Genomic DNA, 18,605 nt, shown 5'->3' on the forward strand with positions numbered 1-18,605 from the left:
CACACCTTGGATCAAATATGGTCCCACAATCTTTCACTATTGCTGCCTATAATCACCCCTTTTATCTGGTCAGACCACCACTTGATAGAGTTTGCAGATACTATCTGTGGTCATAACAAGCCCATTATATTGGCGGGAGGCATGACAAGGAAGTGGAAATCCCTAGACAAGCTGGCTTTCATTAACTCCTTGGCTTGCTCTTTACCTACCTTCAGCCCTGACGTCAATTCCATGGAAGAGAACATTTCTGAGTGGTTATTGTCGGCAAGTAATGTACACGTCCCCCTTGCTAAGTTTTCCCGCACGCGCCACTCAGATGCTCACAAATGGTTTACAATCAATCTCAAAAAACAAAAACTCGAGTTGCGCCAAAAAGAGAGAAAATGGAGACTAAGATATTCCATTGAAGATAAGGAGCAATTCTTGAAAGCTCGTAGAAAGTATAATAAAGCTATTGTGGACACTAAAGCAGCTTACTTTTCTACTCGAATACTAAATGCCCACAACAAATCTAAAGAAATCTTCAAGATAGTGAATGATTTGTGCAATGATGAGAGAACTTCGCCTACTCAGGCACTGTGCAATTCCCTGAATAACTTTTTTCTGGACAAAATCACCACCATTAAAGCCAGTATCCCTTACACCATCAGCTTGGAACCATAGGAAGATATTTCCAGCAATCAATTCACATTAGACCTACTTCCACCTATCTGTCCCAAAACTGTCATGCCTGTGCTCGAGAAGGAATCGACACCGCGAGTCTACTTCCGGATTCCACAGAATAAAAACCCTCATTTCGGGCAGCAGGACGCTTCGCGTTCTAGTGGTTGGAGTAATACGTCACTTCCGGGTATTCTCTTCCGCATACGGAGTCTGTCCGTTTTCAGAGTAGCATCGCACCGGATCTTCTGCTACCTCCGTCCTTGCATTCTTGTCGGAGCGTCAGGACCCGGAGTGCTTCAGCGTTTGTGGGACTGTGGGACCGATTCTTCGCAGGACACGGAAACACCCATTGCAGGCGGTAAAGCGCTCATGCGCAGTAGGCTTTATGGCAGCGTTTCCTAACGGGCTGCCTTCTTGACTTTTGTTTAGCTACCAGTCGCCTTCCTTGGGATTACAGCCTCGCAGAGTGGGAGTGAGGGGCTTGTTTTTACACGCTGCGACATCTGCACCTTCTTATATGTTTGTTTGCCACGATACCTCTAAGCTCGGCTGGGCTATCCTTTATGTTTTATGCTGTGTTATTCAGCATTTAACACATTATAGTTTGTGTTCTTGGAACATTTAGCATTGACAATAGTCAGTAACCATTATATGTGACCACCACTGAAAATTGTGCTGAGAATAAGCACCTGAAAGGATATTCATGGTTGTGCAGTTAACAACCAGAGATTATTTGCTGTTTGACAGTCCGTGTCACCGCTCTATCTATAGGGTAAGAAGTGTGGAGATACTATCTATATTTAGGACTAGCGGTTCTAGACCATATGCACTAAACCTTATTGTTTCTTTTTAGGAGCCTTACACAGATCGTTTACACTTGTTCCTATGTGTTTGCACGTCCAAGGAAGAGGGGAGTCTTACAGGTAGATCCTAGGTTCTTGGTAACAACATTACTGGGTTGCTTGTTTAACTGTTGGTCTGCTAACGTGCTCTTTTGTCTGCAGGACTTCATTTGGATCTCAGTGGTGACTCTCCGGGTTCTGAGCGTGTGCTGGGCCTGCCTCCTTTTCTTTCTTCCCTTGTCTCCCCTCTTCCCCCCTATCCACGGGTTCTGCTTTGACATTGTTGGGCAGGCCGGTGGTGGAGGGGCGTGGGGAATAGTCATCTGCTTCCTGCTTCCTGTCCCCGCAGAGACCTCAGGTGAGCCTGACAAAAACACTATTAGAGCTCACGACTCATGTTAAATCTGGGTCGCCCAGTTATAGTTGTCCACCTTATGTCTTAAAAGACATCCTTTCCGTCTTGCCTCACAGTGTACTCCCTTTCCTTAATGAGTCTCTTGCTCAGGGCAAGGTTCCCAGCGCTTTTAAGAATGCAACGGTTGTTCCCCTTATTAAAAAACTAGGGGCCGACCCCACGAATCTCTCAAATTACCGCCTCATTTCTCTCCTTCCCTATCTGGCCAAAATACTGGAAGCCCATGTGGCTAGGTGCCTGTCGAGCTTCATTGAATCATCAGACTACTTAGACCCAAATCAAGCCGGTTTCCGACCGGCGCACTCATCTGAGGCAGTGATCCTTGCAGTCCTGGACACTCTCAGAGCAAATGAGGACAGAGGCGTCCACCAGGCTCTGGTGCTCCTGGATTTGTCGGCTGCGTTCGACACGGTCGAGCATAACATCTTGTTGAACCGTGTCGAGCTGGCAGGCCTGCGAGGACCCGCACTCTGCTGGATTAAATCTTTTCTTGCAGATCGCACTCAAGCTTTAAGGCTCGGAAGTTTCACCGCCCCCAAGCTCACCTCCACATGTGGGGTCCCACAGGGCTCATCTCTCTCCCCGTTGCTGTTCAATCTGTATCTAAGGCCTCTTATCCATTCGTTAAAAAACAGAAAGATCACCATTTTTAACTACGCTGACGATCTTCAGTTTATTTTTCCACTGGACTCCCCTGACTCCGCTGCTGAGTTTCAGACTACCATGCTTCACATCCAACATTGGATGGATCTGAACCACCTGAAACTCAACCCAGGCAAGATGGAATTAGTGTTGCCTGGGAAGAGCGAGAGATCCTGGGGCCCGCACTACTGGCTGGCAGAATTAGGGCCACTCCCGCACTCCCTCCCCCTCGGTGAAAAGTCTAGGGGATGCCATCAACGCAGATCTCTCGCTCAGAGGACAGGTGGGAGCGGTGATCTCCTCTAGCTTCTTTCAATTGCACAAAATTAAGACAATCGCCAACCTGCTGACTCATTCCGCTCTCATACAGGTGGTGATAGCCCTGGTCCTCTCGCGACTTCTCAAATTTTATCTACCTAGGCCTCCCAGCCTGTCTACTACAACGCCTACAAATCGTCCAGAATCAGGCAGCAAGACTTATCCACAAACAGCCTAAATGGCTCTCAGCCAGACCCGGGCTGCTGAAACTTCACTGGCTACCGATGGCTCAACGGGTAGCCTTTAAGACTGGATGCTTAGCCTTTAAGGCCCTGCACGGCAAAAGCCCCAGATTAATCAATAGTATGATCATAAAGCACGCACCCCTGCGAAGTCTTCGTTCGGCCCACCTTCACCTGTTAACCATCCCCTCCTTCAAACGGAAACGGCAAGGAGGCTGCCGCTTTTCCTATCTAGCTCCTAAATTCTGGAACCCTCTCCTCCTGGCACTCCGGAGCTGTGACAGCCTCCTGAGCTTCAGGAAAGCTTTGAAAACCTGGTTATTTGAGCAAGTCTATGCATAGTCACTCTGCCACGACATTCCTCATGTTAAGCGCCATGAAACCTTCGGGTGTCCGTGCGCTTTAAAAGTTGTTATTAACATAACATAACATCAATCAGTCCCAGCTCGGCAATTCCCTCATTAATAACCTGGGCTGCCCCGGGGGACTGATCACCCTTGCCGCTCGACTTGTCTCTACGGGGGGTCTAAGTGTGTATTAGGGTCACCTCCCCACAAAATTACAGCATCGGGCCAATCCCGTTGCGTGGAAATTATGCGCTCAAAGAAGGCGGGATCATCTATATTTGGGCCATAAGTGTTTACAATCGTGATTAAACTGCCTGCCAACTTCCCGTGTACCATGGCATATCGTCCTACATCATCGACGCAGGTTTTGATCTTCGTGAAGGGGAGGTTTTTCTTAATGAGCGTGCACACTCCATACGAGTATTAGGTGTAGGAAGAGGCCAAACGGTACCCAGCCCACTGCTCCCCAACGTGAATTTCAGACCGGCGGGTTAAGTGTGTTTCTTGCAAAAGGGCAATCGTAACATCATGCCGATCCAGATCCGCTAAGACCTGGCAAATCTTTTTTGGTGAGTTAAGTCCACTTACGTTCCATGTTAAACAGGTGATTAAAGTGTGAGCTGGATGCAGAACTTTAGCCTGTTATACATTGAGCATAATTCCTCTGTAGTGAGTGATGGTACATATGCAATCCTCACAGCATCAATAACAAGATCAGCCACATAAACGAACCCTGCAAATCCCACCCACCCACCAACACCCCCCACCCACTTCAGCATCCTCAACATGCCAAAGCCATCCAAACCCTCCAAAACAATCCCTGAGTGCAACACCAAGGAAATAACCAGCTGTGGGGAATACCCATGAGGGAGCGCTGGAGCACAGTACCCCTCCCGGTGAAAAGGGAGGTGGCCGAGCAAGTGTGAGAACAGTTCCTGGCCACTGTATTGCAATATCATAAAACAATACAACACATTAATAATCATTGCGAGTTCAAACAATGAGGGAAATAACATCGATACAGATCAAGTGCTTGCTTAATGTCTGCGGATCTGATGCCAGAGCCCACCATAACAGAAAGGCTGATATAGTTCACCCCAGAAGTGAAACGAAATAGAGGTACACACCATCCACAACTCACGTGACCTGGCTTTGTCATTGTTCATCTGCCATCTCATCGGAGCCCCCACCGTCGCCACCAGCTGCAGTGTTGGGGGACCGGCTATGGCGAATAATAGTCTTTGGAAAGTCTATCGCTGATATCTGGCTGGTAAAGATCATTGGCTTTCCATTGACTTCTATGCGCAACCGTGCAGGATCGAGCATAACATAGGGTATCTGCGCCAAGATGAGAAGTTTCTTAACAGGTTGGTAAACTCTCCGGGCCTCCTGGATAGCTGCGGTAAAGTCGGGATAAAATGCAAGAGTGTTCCCCTCGTGAGTGATGGTACCTTTCTTTCGAGCCATGCGGAGGACAGGGTCCCGATCTCTATATTTCAAAAGACGGGCGATAAAGGGACATGATAGGGCACCCGGGGGAGGGTGAGCAGCCAGAGAGTGATGGGCCTGTACCACAATCAAGACCTGAGACAGCTGTTCCGCAAAAAAATCTTACGAAGGAGGTTCTCCACATAGGTCTCAAGACGGCCCGTGTTAGTGACCTCTGGCAGGCAAGTGATTCGCACGTTGTTACGTCTTGATCTGGCTTCCAAATCCTCATTGCGGGCCTGTACAAAAGCCAGCACCCTTTCCATAGACGTCGCTCTGGTGGTCATCTGTTGCAAGCCATCTTCAGCGCCAGAAATACGCGTATCCGCTTCCCCCAGGTACAGCGCATGTTTATCCAGGTTCGTGGACATGTGATCCATGCGCAAGTTCAGGTTATGAATGTTCCCGTCGATGGACTGCAAGCTGGCCTGGACTGCAAGAAGAGTTTTATCAATATTGGTTAAATGGTTGCTGGGAACATCAGCCTCCGAGTCAGAGGCAGCGTGTTGAGATGCCTTGCCCGATTTGCGCTGCTCAAATGTGATGCGTGGTTAGCTGCGCTCAGACTTCCCCATGGCAATAGCGCTGAACCAAAGAATGGTGAGGACGATACCATCTAGAGGCCGCCTGCCGCACAGTGTCCAACAATCTTGGGCAGTGACAAATTCAGTAGCGAATCACAACACGAATGCCAGTGGAGCACCCCTCGTTATATCGTCGTGGCACAGCACATGGAGATGGCGAGCAACAAGAGACAGTGAGGATATGGCAGAGGTGCGTTCAGGGCCAGTAGTGGGGAGGGTGCCCGCAGTGCCTCGCAATCCACAGTGCAAGCTCACAGCATCAGAGGTCCGTCACCAATGCCACTCAGAGAGTGTAGGCCCGAGGAAGATCAGTGTCCTCGCTCCAAAGCACAATATGTACCAGGTTCAAAAACTAGAGGGGTGACAAGGAGCCCCACTGGTCACCGTAGGAGTATGCGCGTACCGTGCCCCAGCACGACAGCACCACCACAGAGAGGAGGAGAGAGAATGGGCCGGAACTCCGACAGGGCCACACTCCACCGCACCTCTATTTGGGGCAAAACAAGCAGAGATGGCGGTGTTAACGGTCAGGGTCAGCAGATGAGCAGGTGAGTGGCGAGGGGTGTCCAATGGGGGGGGACCAATCCGCGGTAGCACACACTCCCCCAAGTCCCAACAATGTCTCGCTGAGTGCGATGCCTCTCCCAGCCACACAGCAAGAACGATCAAATGGCCCTCTGGTCGCAGCAGAAGAAGGCCCACCGATGAGCAGCCACCAGGTAGGGTGCACCACGCAGTTCCCTCGCCCTGGATCGAGGACGCCGCTGGTCCTCAGTGCACACGGCACGCGGCGATCCCACCGCAGGACGATCTCTCACCAGGCGACAAAGCAGATGTCAGCGGAGGCCCCTCGAGCGCAGCCGGATGAAGCCCAGTGGGGTACGGCTGCAAGGTAGGTCACAGCTGAGCAGCAGGCGCACTGAGGCACTCACCCGGTTTGCCGGTTCGGTCTCAGTGATGGTCTGCGGTAGCTCCACTGTGGGCAAGGCTGACAGCCCAGAGCGGCCTCCATAAGCCCGTAACCGGTGCGCCGCGCAGGCAAGTATCAGAAGCCGGCCTGCCCCCCAGGTGCTAACATTTCTTGCACCGGGTTGGCTGCCACTCCCAGTCAAAGCCGCACAACTCACCGGTCACCAGCTGGGCAGCGCAATCTCACAACAACAGCACCTGCAGGCCGCTTCCGGCCCCACCCGAAGTTCACCGCAGCCTTGTGCTCAGAGCACGTCCCGGGCCGCCATGTTGTCAGCGCGGGTCCGGGAAATGACCAGACTCTCGCTCGGCCAGCTGTCCACGCAGAGTCCAGATTAGCACGAGCAAAGTAGACCGTAGCACTCCGCTGCTCGGTTCCTGTAGGTAGGGCGTCAACCAGGGCAGGAAGACAATGATTTTAAGCAACTTGATGGCTTGACCAGAGGATCTGCTCTACAGAGCGGCCATCTTGCCTTGCACCCTCTAGCCCCCCCCCCCCCCACGGTCACATATTGGTTGTTGGGTGCAGCACACAAGAGCAAGATTACAGCCACTGGTATCTAGGTTTTGCATAGGCCTGAGATCCACCTTGGTACCCAGGCAAACAAACCTGTGATCCTTCTTTAATCATGACAAGCTGTAGGTTGTGCAGTGTTTGGATGACAATTGAAATAGTGCCATTGCCCTGGTCTTTCATGGGGATGAAGGTAGAGCATGCTGTATCTATCTTTGCGCATACTCACCCTTCCACTATGGTCATTAAGTCCAACACATACTGGTGCTGCATCACCATGAGCCAGGTGGCGTGCATTTCTTCATTGCGTTGAGGCCATCTTCCGGTGGTGTTAATCATTTTCAGCAGTTTCCACCTGGTGATATGCAGCCACCGAGTGTAGGCCTTGGTTTGCATAGTGAAGAAGCGGGTTGAACCTCCTACACCTATTTGCGCATCGGTGAAGAGACAGATTTCTTCAGGAATGTCTTGAATCTGTCCCAACCAAAGTATTCTACTGACCTTTTTTTGCATACTTGGTGTACAAGCGTGGTGCCTTTGCTGATGGAGTGGTGATGCAGTGCAGAAAGATCTTCTCCAGTTATGACCAATTTTGGCATATAGACGGTGACCAGTGAGCAGACCCCTCTCCAGTCTAGGACCAGCTGGGTGTAGGTGTGGTTGCCGCATTACCATTAGTAGTCCATCAAGGTGGAGGTGCCCCACTGCATATTAATATTATCGGTTATACTCTTGCATTTTCCTGTTCACCCCGACAGGTATTGTCCCCTTCCCCCTAAAGCACAAGGAATACACTGGTAGCTTCCTGACTATACTGGGTTTCTTCTTACCTTCTATCCATGTGTAACTCCTGCCTCTGATTTCCAGGAGTCCTGGCATGGGGTCAAGAAAGTGTCTTTCAACCTGACTCCACAGGACCTGTTGTCACTTTTGTTCCCCAAATTGATGGCTCTGCAGGTAAACAGAACATTGGGGTTCCACTTGTTGTTCATAAATACAGCTCCAGTTACACTAAGGGCTAGCCTTGGTCCACAGGTGGGTACTTGTGCGGACACGCTATTGCACCGGGCTGAGGGCTTGTGAACTCCAAGAAACCCTTATTGGGGCTGGGTTTAGGCCCTGTTTTCTAAGACCATGTCTGCCCCTTTATCTTGAGTTTCTCAAAATTGGATTGGATCTCATCCTGCTGTGTCAGGATGTAAAGGGGTTCAGGTATGATATTGTACTTGGCTAGGTTCACTGTGACTTCCTGTGGTGCTATAGTGTTGGGCCTGGAGTTTGGCTTTTATTCAGCATGAAGCTTTGTTGGGCGGTACCTCCTGGGACAGGTATAGTCTGAACCCACTGCATGGGGTGTGAATGAGCAAACATAGCAGTAGTTGGGTAGATGCTTTGCTCCCCACTGAGATCATGTGTTGATACCAGGTGTTATGTAATAGTGCGCTATCTAATCGTTGTATGTGGTGAAGTTCTATGTTAAACGGTTTAGATCCCGGGACACATGCTGGACCACTTTACCTGGTGTCCTTTGCTGAAATTTGACCTGTTCCTGTATGGTGACACGTAGCTGAAGAAACATAAAAGCACATAGGGCAAAAGACAATACACAGGTGAATATTTTTAGTTGGGATATGAAAGAGTCAATGTAATGTCCGGGGGTAGCCCTAGGGGCACTCCTATCTGCAAACTGTTCGCAAAGTCCGGAGGAAGCCCTATGGGCGCTTCTGTCCCCAAAGCGTAAATAGTTCATATTAGAAAAAGTTTGTGATGGTGACTCCTTTGATGGTTGTGGTAGTGATGAGACCAAGCGAATATCTGACAAGTGGTACCATGACTCTTTCCCTTCGACCTTGACAGCTTTGGGAGTTGAAAAGACTACTTTGAAGGGCCGTTGAAACATGCTTCCTTTCCACTGGCAATGAAAGTTGTGGATCAGGACTCGGTCCCCGGGCTGCGGTATGGTGTAGAGTAGGCCCACGGAGGTGCGCACCGCCTTCTTTTGGGTAACCTGTTTAGAGAGGAGTCTGTAAGTTTTGGTCAGTTCAGAGAGATATAGATACATTTCATTACCTAAGGACTCAGAGCTGGACTCTGCGCTTAGTTTGGTTCTGCTCTAAGGTATTGGCTTCGGAATTGACCTACCAGTGACTAGTTGAAAGGGGGACGGTTAGATGGTGGTCTCTGCTTGGGCTGACACTAAAATGACCCTGGACACACTGTACACCAAGGGTCTCATTTAGATTTTGGTGGACAGGTTACTCCATCACAAGCATGACGAGTATCCCGCCCGCCACATTAGAAGTGCATTTAATCCAGTGACAATTGAAGTAAGATGGACGGGGATATCTGTCACATTTTTGATGCAATAACCATTCTCCCAAACTCCAAATTAATCTTCAAGTCTGCAACCAATGTTGTAGCAGAGAGAACCAGCATTACAGGAAGGGGGCCTAGAAGCAGCTGTAGTCCCAGAGGCACTGGAAAGGGAATCTGAGTTTGAGAGAGTGGACTGATAGCAAATGAACCTTGGATCTGTTGTGGATGCGCCCCAGAAGGGTGTTCCTTGGGATTCAAAGTACAAGCGTGCCCTTGGCATAAATCCTATGATGCTGCAGCATGAATGCAATACATGAGAGCGATTAAATGTTACAAGAAACTGATTAAAAGAGCCCATGTCGAATTATTTGCAGACAAATCAAAAACAACTGTAAGCCTTCTAAAGAAATCTTGTCTATTGTAAACAACCTGATTAAACCCACCTCCAGTCCTGGATTAGCGGAAGCTTCTAACAGCCACTGCAACAAGCTTGGTCAACGATCTATCTTTACTTTGACAGGGTTGAGAAAACAGCCAAACCTGTCTCTCTTGACACAGGGACCTACCACTCGCAATGGACTACCTTGGACCAATTGGCTCTACTTGACGCAGATTCTATTTCCACCTTAATGCGTCAAGTGAAGTCTGGATCTCCGAATGACCCATTTAAAGCTGATTATATTTTTTAATTTCAGTAGAGCATCACAACCATATTTCTAGAATTAGCCAAACTCTAGCTGAGCATTGAAAAAGTATCAATATCATGAAAACACGCCAAGGTTATCCCTTTTCTAAAAAAAAGTCTTCGCTAGATGCCACTCAGCCAGAAAACTATCGACCCATTTCTCTTCTGTCGTTTCTGTCCAAGGTTGTGGAGCAACATGTAAATAATCTCCTAACCAAAATTTTAGAACATAATCAAATATTAGATTGCTCCCAAAATGTATTTAGATCACACAGCACCGAAATTGCCCTTTTAACAGTTGTTGAATACCTTTGCAGTACTGCAGATGCTGGCAAATCCCAGGCTCTGTACCTCCTGGATTTAAGTGCGGCCTTCAACACTGTCTCACATGCAATAATATTAACTTCTGTCACTGACCTGGGGGTACAGGACTAAGGTCTGGCCTGGTTTACCTCCTTTTTAAAGGAGCGGTCCTTTAAATGTATGCCCCCCCCTGCCTCATCCCAGAGAGGACTGGCTCCTGGCATCCCTCTGGGTTCGGAGCTCGGTCCTGCCCTTGTTAATTTTTATGTCAAACCTCTGGCGGAGGTAGTAAAATCTTTTGGAATATGTCACTAGTGTTGTATGCTGATGACACTCAGCTATTTTTTTCCCTTTCAGCAGTCGACTGGCTTTTGTGCCAAATCTAAAAACTTTGGTGGCAAGATGGATGCATAACAACTGTTTAAAACTTAACTCCAAAAAACAGGGCTCGAAGAGTACCCAGCCTAGATGCAATTTTACATGCCCTCCAGAACACTATGCTTCGCCAATCTAAACCTGGCCCACATCCCTCATCATAGAAGAGCCAGAACGGGAGGTTGCTCCTTCCGTATCTTAGCTCTGACCCGATGGAATTCTATTCCTCCTTACCTTAGAAAGATTCAATATCACCTACTGATCCGGAAACAGTGGAAGACCCGGCTCTTCTCCATCTGGGCTGATGATTTCGCCTCTCTGCTGCTGTGTTTCTTAGGATCCTTTTATGTCCCTAGCTGATATTGTCTGACACCTAGACCCTCACCTTCCCCTCAAGGCAGGAGGTCTCCAGGTGTTGTGCATTCTAAGGCTCTGCTCCCCTCTTGTAAAGGGTCAAAGTGGTAACACCCATGCAGTAAGTGCCTTTATCAGCAGCGGAAATAAGAGACAGTGCACACTAATACCCAGCCCAGTAAAGACCTGAAACAGACCCAAATAAAGGAGCATGTACCTACATGTTCGCCTGCTCTGTATGTACCTCATAAATATCTACCTGTGCACTTCCTCAGTTTTTATGCCCCGGGCAAGCTTCTCTAATTATGCTTGTGATCCTTGTACTGCCAACCATGGCGTTTGACTTTCAGACAATTACCTTATGTCTGCTGTGTGCATCGAGTCACTCCCTTGCTTTAGCTGTCAATGAACCCTGCTGAGCGAGTACCCAGACATAAGGGAGTATGATGATGAACAGGGAGTAAGGTAAAGCTGAATGTAAGAAAGGTGCAACGGTGTAAATGCTGCACTCACCCTCAAGCAACGAACATCTTGTCCCACTCTGCCGATGCTCCATCCACCGACAGAGAAGCATGCTGACACCAAACGTAAAACATTGGCAGAAACCATTGTAAGGTAGAAAAAGACAAAAAGCAGACACGTATTGGCAGCAGAGATATCGCAGGTATATTACTGTCAGTGATAGAATCTCTATTATAAATGCTGAAATCTTCCAACAAATGTGTGAACCATCCCTAGGAATGTGGCAAAGATAACTTAACAAACAGTAAAGTAAAGACAGGAGTTGGGACTTCAGCTGCTCCAGTGTGAACTGGCAAGTATTGTCAAGAAGAGTGTGAATGGAGCTACATTTGTTATATACTTCCTGAAGCGTTACGTTTATTATATACTTTCTGAAGCGTTACCGTTATTATATACTTCCTGAAGCGTTACCTTTATTATATATTTCCTGAAACGTTACCTTTATTATATACTTCTTGAAGAGTTTTCTTTGTCATATAGTTCTTGAAAGGGTTACTGTTGTTATACACTTCCTGAAACTGAAGTGACAGCAGCACATCCTGATCCATCCCTTTTTCCACAATCCCTTCTTCTTTAAATAAAATGTTGGCCATGTGCATCTTCCTAAAGCTGTACCTTTAGCAAGAGGGCACTCCGTGAGTGCTCTTTCTGTACTAAGTTACTCTGTGAACCCTGGAAAATCACCTCCTTTTCTGAATTAGGTAAGAGTGACATGTTCAATGGAAGATTTAGTTAAATATCTGTGTATGGTGAAATATCTCTTGGTAACTTGAAAAAATGTTGAAGAAGAGATGTCTTTTACAACTAATTAAATATTGTGTATTCACATTATCTTACATTTCCATTTAGTGATTTTAAATCTCTTTGCATCCCATAGGAAACCAGCCTTGAATGCTCAAATAATCGTGAATAATGAAAGTAATCGTCCAAATCTAAAAAAAAGCAGTTAGAAAAAATGAGATCCAATATTCAGGAAAAGATCTGCACAGTCAGAGACTGAGGACCCTGAACATAAACTGATAGATCCTGGAAGAAGCAGTCAAGAGCAATTCAGTTGATGTAAGAGTCTGAGCTGTGCACCTTCATGCAACAGAACTAAAAATGAACTCTAGAAAATTAAGGCAACAACACTGACAAATCACCTCCTGTATAAACGGGCCTCCACCACCAGCTTTGATCATGTGTTCGGTATGAGGTGGATACAGCATTGCTCTGCGTCCTGTAATGATGGCAGACCACCATTCAGCACACTAGGTGTAGAGTAAACTGTTTCTGGCCAAACCACAGGAGCAAGAGAAAAGCACAAGGGAGTGGAGCCAGACAACTGAAGGGTAAAGGAAAGAGAGGATCTCTCATCTACAACAGACTGTCCCAATTTGCATCAACCAGAAGGAAGACTAATCTTTTCTCGTAAACATGCAAAACCATTATGTAATCTAAAGACATAACCAACTACAAAGAAGCTTCACTTGCTGCAATTATAATATATGTAGTTGGTGAGTCTTGTATTTCTTTGTGAAAGCTGAAATCAAGCATCCAACATACCACACACATACAGGGAATGTGAGAATAACACAAGTGCTTTATCAACCATGTTAGCTCCTCAGGAAACGCAGTCATGGGATGCAGACAAATATAAACCCGACCCAGAGACACTAACCAAGAAAGAAGAATCATACACAAGCAGCAAGAACTTTAGTTTGTCATAACTACTAAAGAGCCATTAGCAAACACACAGGAGAAGCAATGAGCAATTGCAATGAATGTGTGAAGAACTTTAGTCAGTTAGCACTCCTAAAAGATCATCAGCGAAAACACACATGGGAAAAACCATACCATTGCACTGAATGGGTGAAGAGCTTCAGTTGGTTATCGCAACTCCAAAGACATCAGCAAACACGCACTAGGGAAAAAGCATACCATTACAATGAATGTGGAAGTAGTTTTAGTGATTCCTCAAATCTCCGGATTCATCAGCGAACACACACAGGGGGAAAACCATTCCAGTGCAGTGAATGTGTGAAGAGCTTCAGTCGGTTATCACTACTCCAAAAACATCTGCGAACACATACTGGGGAAAAACCATACCATTGCAGTGAATGTGTGAAGAAATTCAGTCAGTTATACGCCCTCCAGATGCACCAGCGAACACACACAGGGGAAAAACCATACCATTGCACTGAATGTGTGAAGAAATTCAGTCAGTTATACACCCTCCAGAGCCACCAGCGAACACACACGGGGGAAAAACCATACCATTGCACTGAATGTGTGAAGAAATTCAGTGATTTATCAACCCTCCGGACGCACCAGCGAACACACACTGGGGAAAAGCCATACAAGTGCAGTGAATGTGTGAAGAAATTCAGTCAGTTATGCACCCTCCAGAGCCACCAGCGAACACACACAGGGGAAAAACCATACCATTGCACTGAATGTGTGAAGAAATTCAGTCAGTTATACACCTTCCAGAGCCACCAGCGAACACACACAGGGGAAAAACCATACCATTGCACTGAATGTTTGAAGAAATTCAGTGGTTTATCAGCCCTCCGGAGGCACCAGCGAACACACACTGGGGAAAAACCATACAAGTGCAGTGAATGTGGAAGTAGTTTTACTGGTTCCTCATATCTAAGGAGACATCAGCGAACACACACAGGGGAAAAACCGTTCAAGTGCAGTGAATGTGTGAAGAGCTTCAGTCAGTCATCACATCTCCAAAGACATCAGCGAACACATACAGGGGAAAAACCGTTCAAGTGCATTGAATGTGTGAAGAGCTTCAGTCAGTCATCACATCTCCAAACACATCAGCGAACACACACCGTTTAAAAGCCATTTAAGTGCAGTGAATGTGTGAAGAGCTTTAGTCGATTAGAAAACCTACAAAGACATCAGCAAACACATATTGGGGAAAACCCATATAATTGCATTGAATGTGGAAGTAGTTTTAGTGACCCTTCAACATTAAAAAATCATCAGCGAACACAATTCGGGGAAAAGCTATTCAAGTGCACTTAATGTGTGAATAGCTTCTCAGACGATTATCAGTTCTTCAAAAACATCAGCATACACACAAACCCCGTTGAAAACCCTACAACTGCAGTGAATGTGGAAGTAGTTTTAGTCGTTACTCAACATTAAGGAATCATCAGCATACACACACGGGTGAAAAACCCTACCACTGCAGTGAATGTGGAAGTAGTTTTAGAGACCCTTCAACATTAAGAAATCATCAGCGAACACACTTAGGGGAAAAGCCATTCAAGAGCACCGGATGCGCAAAGAGCTTTAGTCGATTATCAAATCTACGAAGACATCAGCAAACGCATACAGGGGAGAAACCATACCATTGCAGTGGATTTGGAAGTAGTTGTGGAAAGGATTTTCAGAAAACTACAGGGATTAGTGATGAAACCTATAAACACCACACACTTGAATAAGTTTAACAAGCACAGACTGGAGAATATTTCTAGCTGATTTTGGTGTTTGGTCCTTTTGTGCAACACCCGGTTCAATGACAGCTGCTAGACAACAACGTCCAAAGACACAAGAAGTAAAAGTAGGAAATTGTGACCTGTAACTGTGTGAGATAATGCTTGTAGTGCACAACATTTACATCCGAAGCCCTGACTCCGGGCAAATGATGCTCATTCCAATCATCACATGCATCTGTAAATGCACCCACCCTTGTGGCACTTCCCAAGAGGTGTCCAATATCAAGCTGGAGCCTTGAGAAATTTGCTGGCTCACCAGTGACTGTAAATGATTCACGGCCAGAATAATTGTGTATGAATATATTTGAGACCTTTCTTATTTACAGAAAATCACCCAACCAACTCCTAACTGGCTGGAAAAGAAATCTGGATTCAGAAGTAAAGGAACACAAAAGATACTGAGTTTTGACACAAATGACATTCAGATTTGCATTTACAAGCTTTAAGCCCAACCCTTTTAAACATCTATATCCAACCTTTGGCAGTAGTGTCCAGGAGCAGAGGATTAGCTGTGGTATCTTACGCGGATGACACACAGCTGGTGGTGGCATTATCTGACGACTCTAGTCAGGGTGCACTTAAGTTTCAGGAAGATTTAACAGCTATTACAGATTGGATGACGGCCAATCGTCTTCAGCACAATGGCAAAAAATCAGAGACCTTGGTGGTGGGCAAAGACATCCATCTGTGGAGTGACCTCTGGTAGCCGTCCTCTTTGGGCCCTCCGCCGGCTCCTAAACCGGCAGTAAAAAATCTATGAATCTGGATAGACTCCGCTCCTTCTTTTCAAACCCAGACTAAGGTAGTAGTCAGAGTTTGTTTCGGGCTCCTACGTGGGCTTAAACCTTTGCTGGGTTTCTTCGACCATACCATCCGTCAGGTAATCATTCAGGCCACAGTACTCTCTAGACTGAACTATGCGAGCTCCCTATATATTGGGGCCAACAGGGCAGAGCTACTGAGGTTACAAAAGGCACAAAATGCGGCAGCCCAGGCCCTCCTTGGTCTGCCGAGAATCTGTTCCATCGCTAGTTCCATCCGAAAACTACATTGGCTGCCGGTGGAGAAATGCATCCAAGACTCTCTGTATTGCCCACAGAATCATGATTCTCCAATCTCCTGCTATTCTAGCTAGCCTCATGGCGACCTATAGACCTACCCGTCAGCTGCACTCCAAGGACCAGCATCTAGCGGTTGTTCCTCGGTTTAAGAGAGTACGGACCGGAGGACGCTCCTTCTGCGTTTGTGCTCCTAAGCTTTGGAACTCCCGCCCTGCACATATTAGAAACATTCAAAATCATTCTCTCTTTCGTAAAGCCATCAAAACTCACCTCTTCCCTGCATTATTGCCTCCTGGGTGTTCTTGGCTTGCTTATGGCAGTGACATTTTAGCGCTGGGACGCCCGTTGCTGGGGCCGCTGCGTGCTTTCTAAAACCCCTTAACATAAGATAACAAGCAAAAAGAAACCCTCGTTTTATAAACTGCCGGTGAATGAATAGACATAAAAAGTATGTGCTGCCTCGTGAGCAAACAGTGAAACTTTGTGATGCAGTTGGGACGTCCTCAGACCACAAATAAGATAGATCGTAGCATTCTGAATCATCTGTAAGGTGCTTTTGTGTTGCTAGAGCTGCCAAATACACAGTGTTCTCATAGCCCAGCCTTGCCTAGAGGAAGGTGTTCACCGATATAATATGCATATCAGAAGAAAGGATGCATCTTCCGTAGCCAAAGATAGTAGAAAATAATGCTTTCCACCGAGTTCATTTTAACAAAGTGCTGAGTCCAGGACGTTCTTCCTGCTGCTCCTCATCATCATCATCATCATCATCACCATCACCACCACCATCACCACCACCACCACCACCACCACCACACAACCAGTGAGGAACAGCAACAAGACTGCTCTTCAGCACACCCATCCTTATACATAAAACACTACAGGGGTTTGCTCCAGGGTCAAACTCACTGTACTTTCACGTTATCAGCAACAAGTTCTAAACTGGACAATTTATATTTAGGAACAAGTGGTTTGTACCACCATTAGTGGCATAATAAATATGAAACCCAATACTTTAAAAATCTGTATTAATGATACATAACCAAACACCACCCATGTATGGACATCCAAGAGCCTTTAAAAACCACACTACAGAGGTGTGTACCAGGATCAAACTCAATTTACTTCAAAGTTAACATGAACTAAATTATGATACAGCAAGACCAATCATGAGGCTATGAAATGTACACAATGATGACTAGATTTTACATATTAATAAGAAATGTATGTTTTTTGATCTGTAATAAAGCAACACATTTATTTGCATTCATGGTATTTGACTACTGATTGCATAGGAGATCTTAAATGTGATTTATTCCCTAAACTATAAAGATAATTTGTGATGTCAGCATGGAGCCTAGTTTATTTGGCAAAAGTGTGGTCAAATCTCGATAGCATGACTGCTTTCAGCAGGAGTCTGCCGCAGGTGGCATTAGAGGGGAGTTATCTCGCCAGTGTGCCTTCTCTCAGAGTGAGAGGTGCTAAAAATATGTCTGTATCCTGGCACTTCTCTTGTTAATAATCCATAAAAATACCACAGAATGTTGAGTACTTGAAAGCAGTCTGCCATACAAGGGATTTAAACAGGAATTTGTCAAATACAAAATTGACTTTTTTTTTTATTTTTGAGGTTCTTATATAGCGCTGCTTTATATAATAATGTCTGATGGGTTTTCTTCGAGAGCCCTTTCTCCTTCGGAAGAAGTTTTCCATTGACATACGCAATTTGGATTTTCGATGAAAGGCTGACAATCCGTCCAACTCTAAACAGGGCCGGTGGGAGGACCGTTGGTTTGGCTGGTATAAGGCTTAGTTGCATTTTTGATAGAGTGCCCTGTCCACCACATCCTGAATCCAGCCCGTCTTTCTTTAGTGATTTTTCTATTTTGAGTTACATTTGAAGACTGTCCCCCCTCATTTGTAGTTTGACAGGTAACCCGGGGTCTGCCTGGGGAGCAGGCATAACAAATTCCACTACCCCGCTGGACTACCGTCCACCATATTTAGTGATATCCTCCAACCTGGCTATCCCTGTGTCTTCAGAGGAGCAACAGGAGCTTCTCTAAAAACACCTAAAGTTTGCTGAGCGGCTGCCATGTTTCCCATGTGTGCCCAACAGACTTTTTTGTTTTACTCCTTGTTGTAAAACGAGGCATTAGTTGTGAGGCCTGCACAAATAATGGGTGTACATTTGTCCTTCACTGAGAACCAAACACCCCAATGTAGCACTTGACACTCAGAGGGTAGCGTTGCAGAGCAGTCTAAGGCTTACTCTAGGGAGGTGGTGTGGGCTAGTAACCGCCATTTACAGGTATGCAGAAATAACACTCAATAATTGATTGTCCAGTCTGTACTTTTCTTTATAAAAAGGAAGAGTACATTTATTACACACACACTACTCAATACTATGCATCAATTTACAAATATACATAAGTTGTTGGAAATACTTCTTGACATTGCGTAAACACTCCCACCCCTACCGCGGGGGGGTCTAGTACCACCACTACCATGTGTGAACATCATCA

At 46.3% G+C, this 18,605-nt stretch overlaps 1 protein-coding gene across 4 annotated transcripts in view; it reads left to right on the forward strand.

Annotated features, from left to right (window-relative positions):
• Positions 1 to 17,346, forward strand: part of LOC146839504 (uncharacterized) — an 89,156-nt gene extending 71,810 nt beyond the window's left edge. For 3 of the 4 annotated variants that reach the window (XM_085651555.1, XM_085651556.1, XM_085651553.1), the window contains exon 2: positions 12,397 to 17,346. In XM_085651555.1, coding sequence (XP_085507681.1) covers positions 13,266 to 14,354 — 1,089 coding nt within the window. In that variant the 5' untranslated portion in view covers positions 12,397 to 13,265 and the 3' untranslated portion in view covers positions 14,355 to 17,346. Of the gene's footprint in view, positions 1 to 1,516; positions 1,587 to 12,396 lie in introns of all 4 variants that reach the window. The other variant, XM_085651554.1, reaches the window with a different exon arrangement.
• Positions 17,347 to 18,605: the final 1,259 nt, after the last annotated feature.

Source organism: Triturus cristatus, chromosome 4_1 (assembly GCF_964204655.1).
Source record: "Triturus cristatus chromosome 4_1, aTriCri1.1, whole genome shotgun sequence".
Lineage (NCBI taxonomy): Eukaryota > Metazoa > Chordata > Amphibia > Caudata > Salamandridae > Triturus > Triturus cristatus.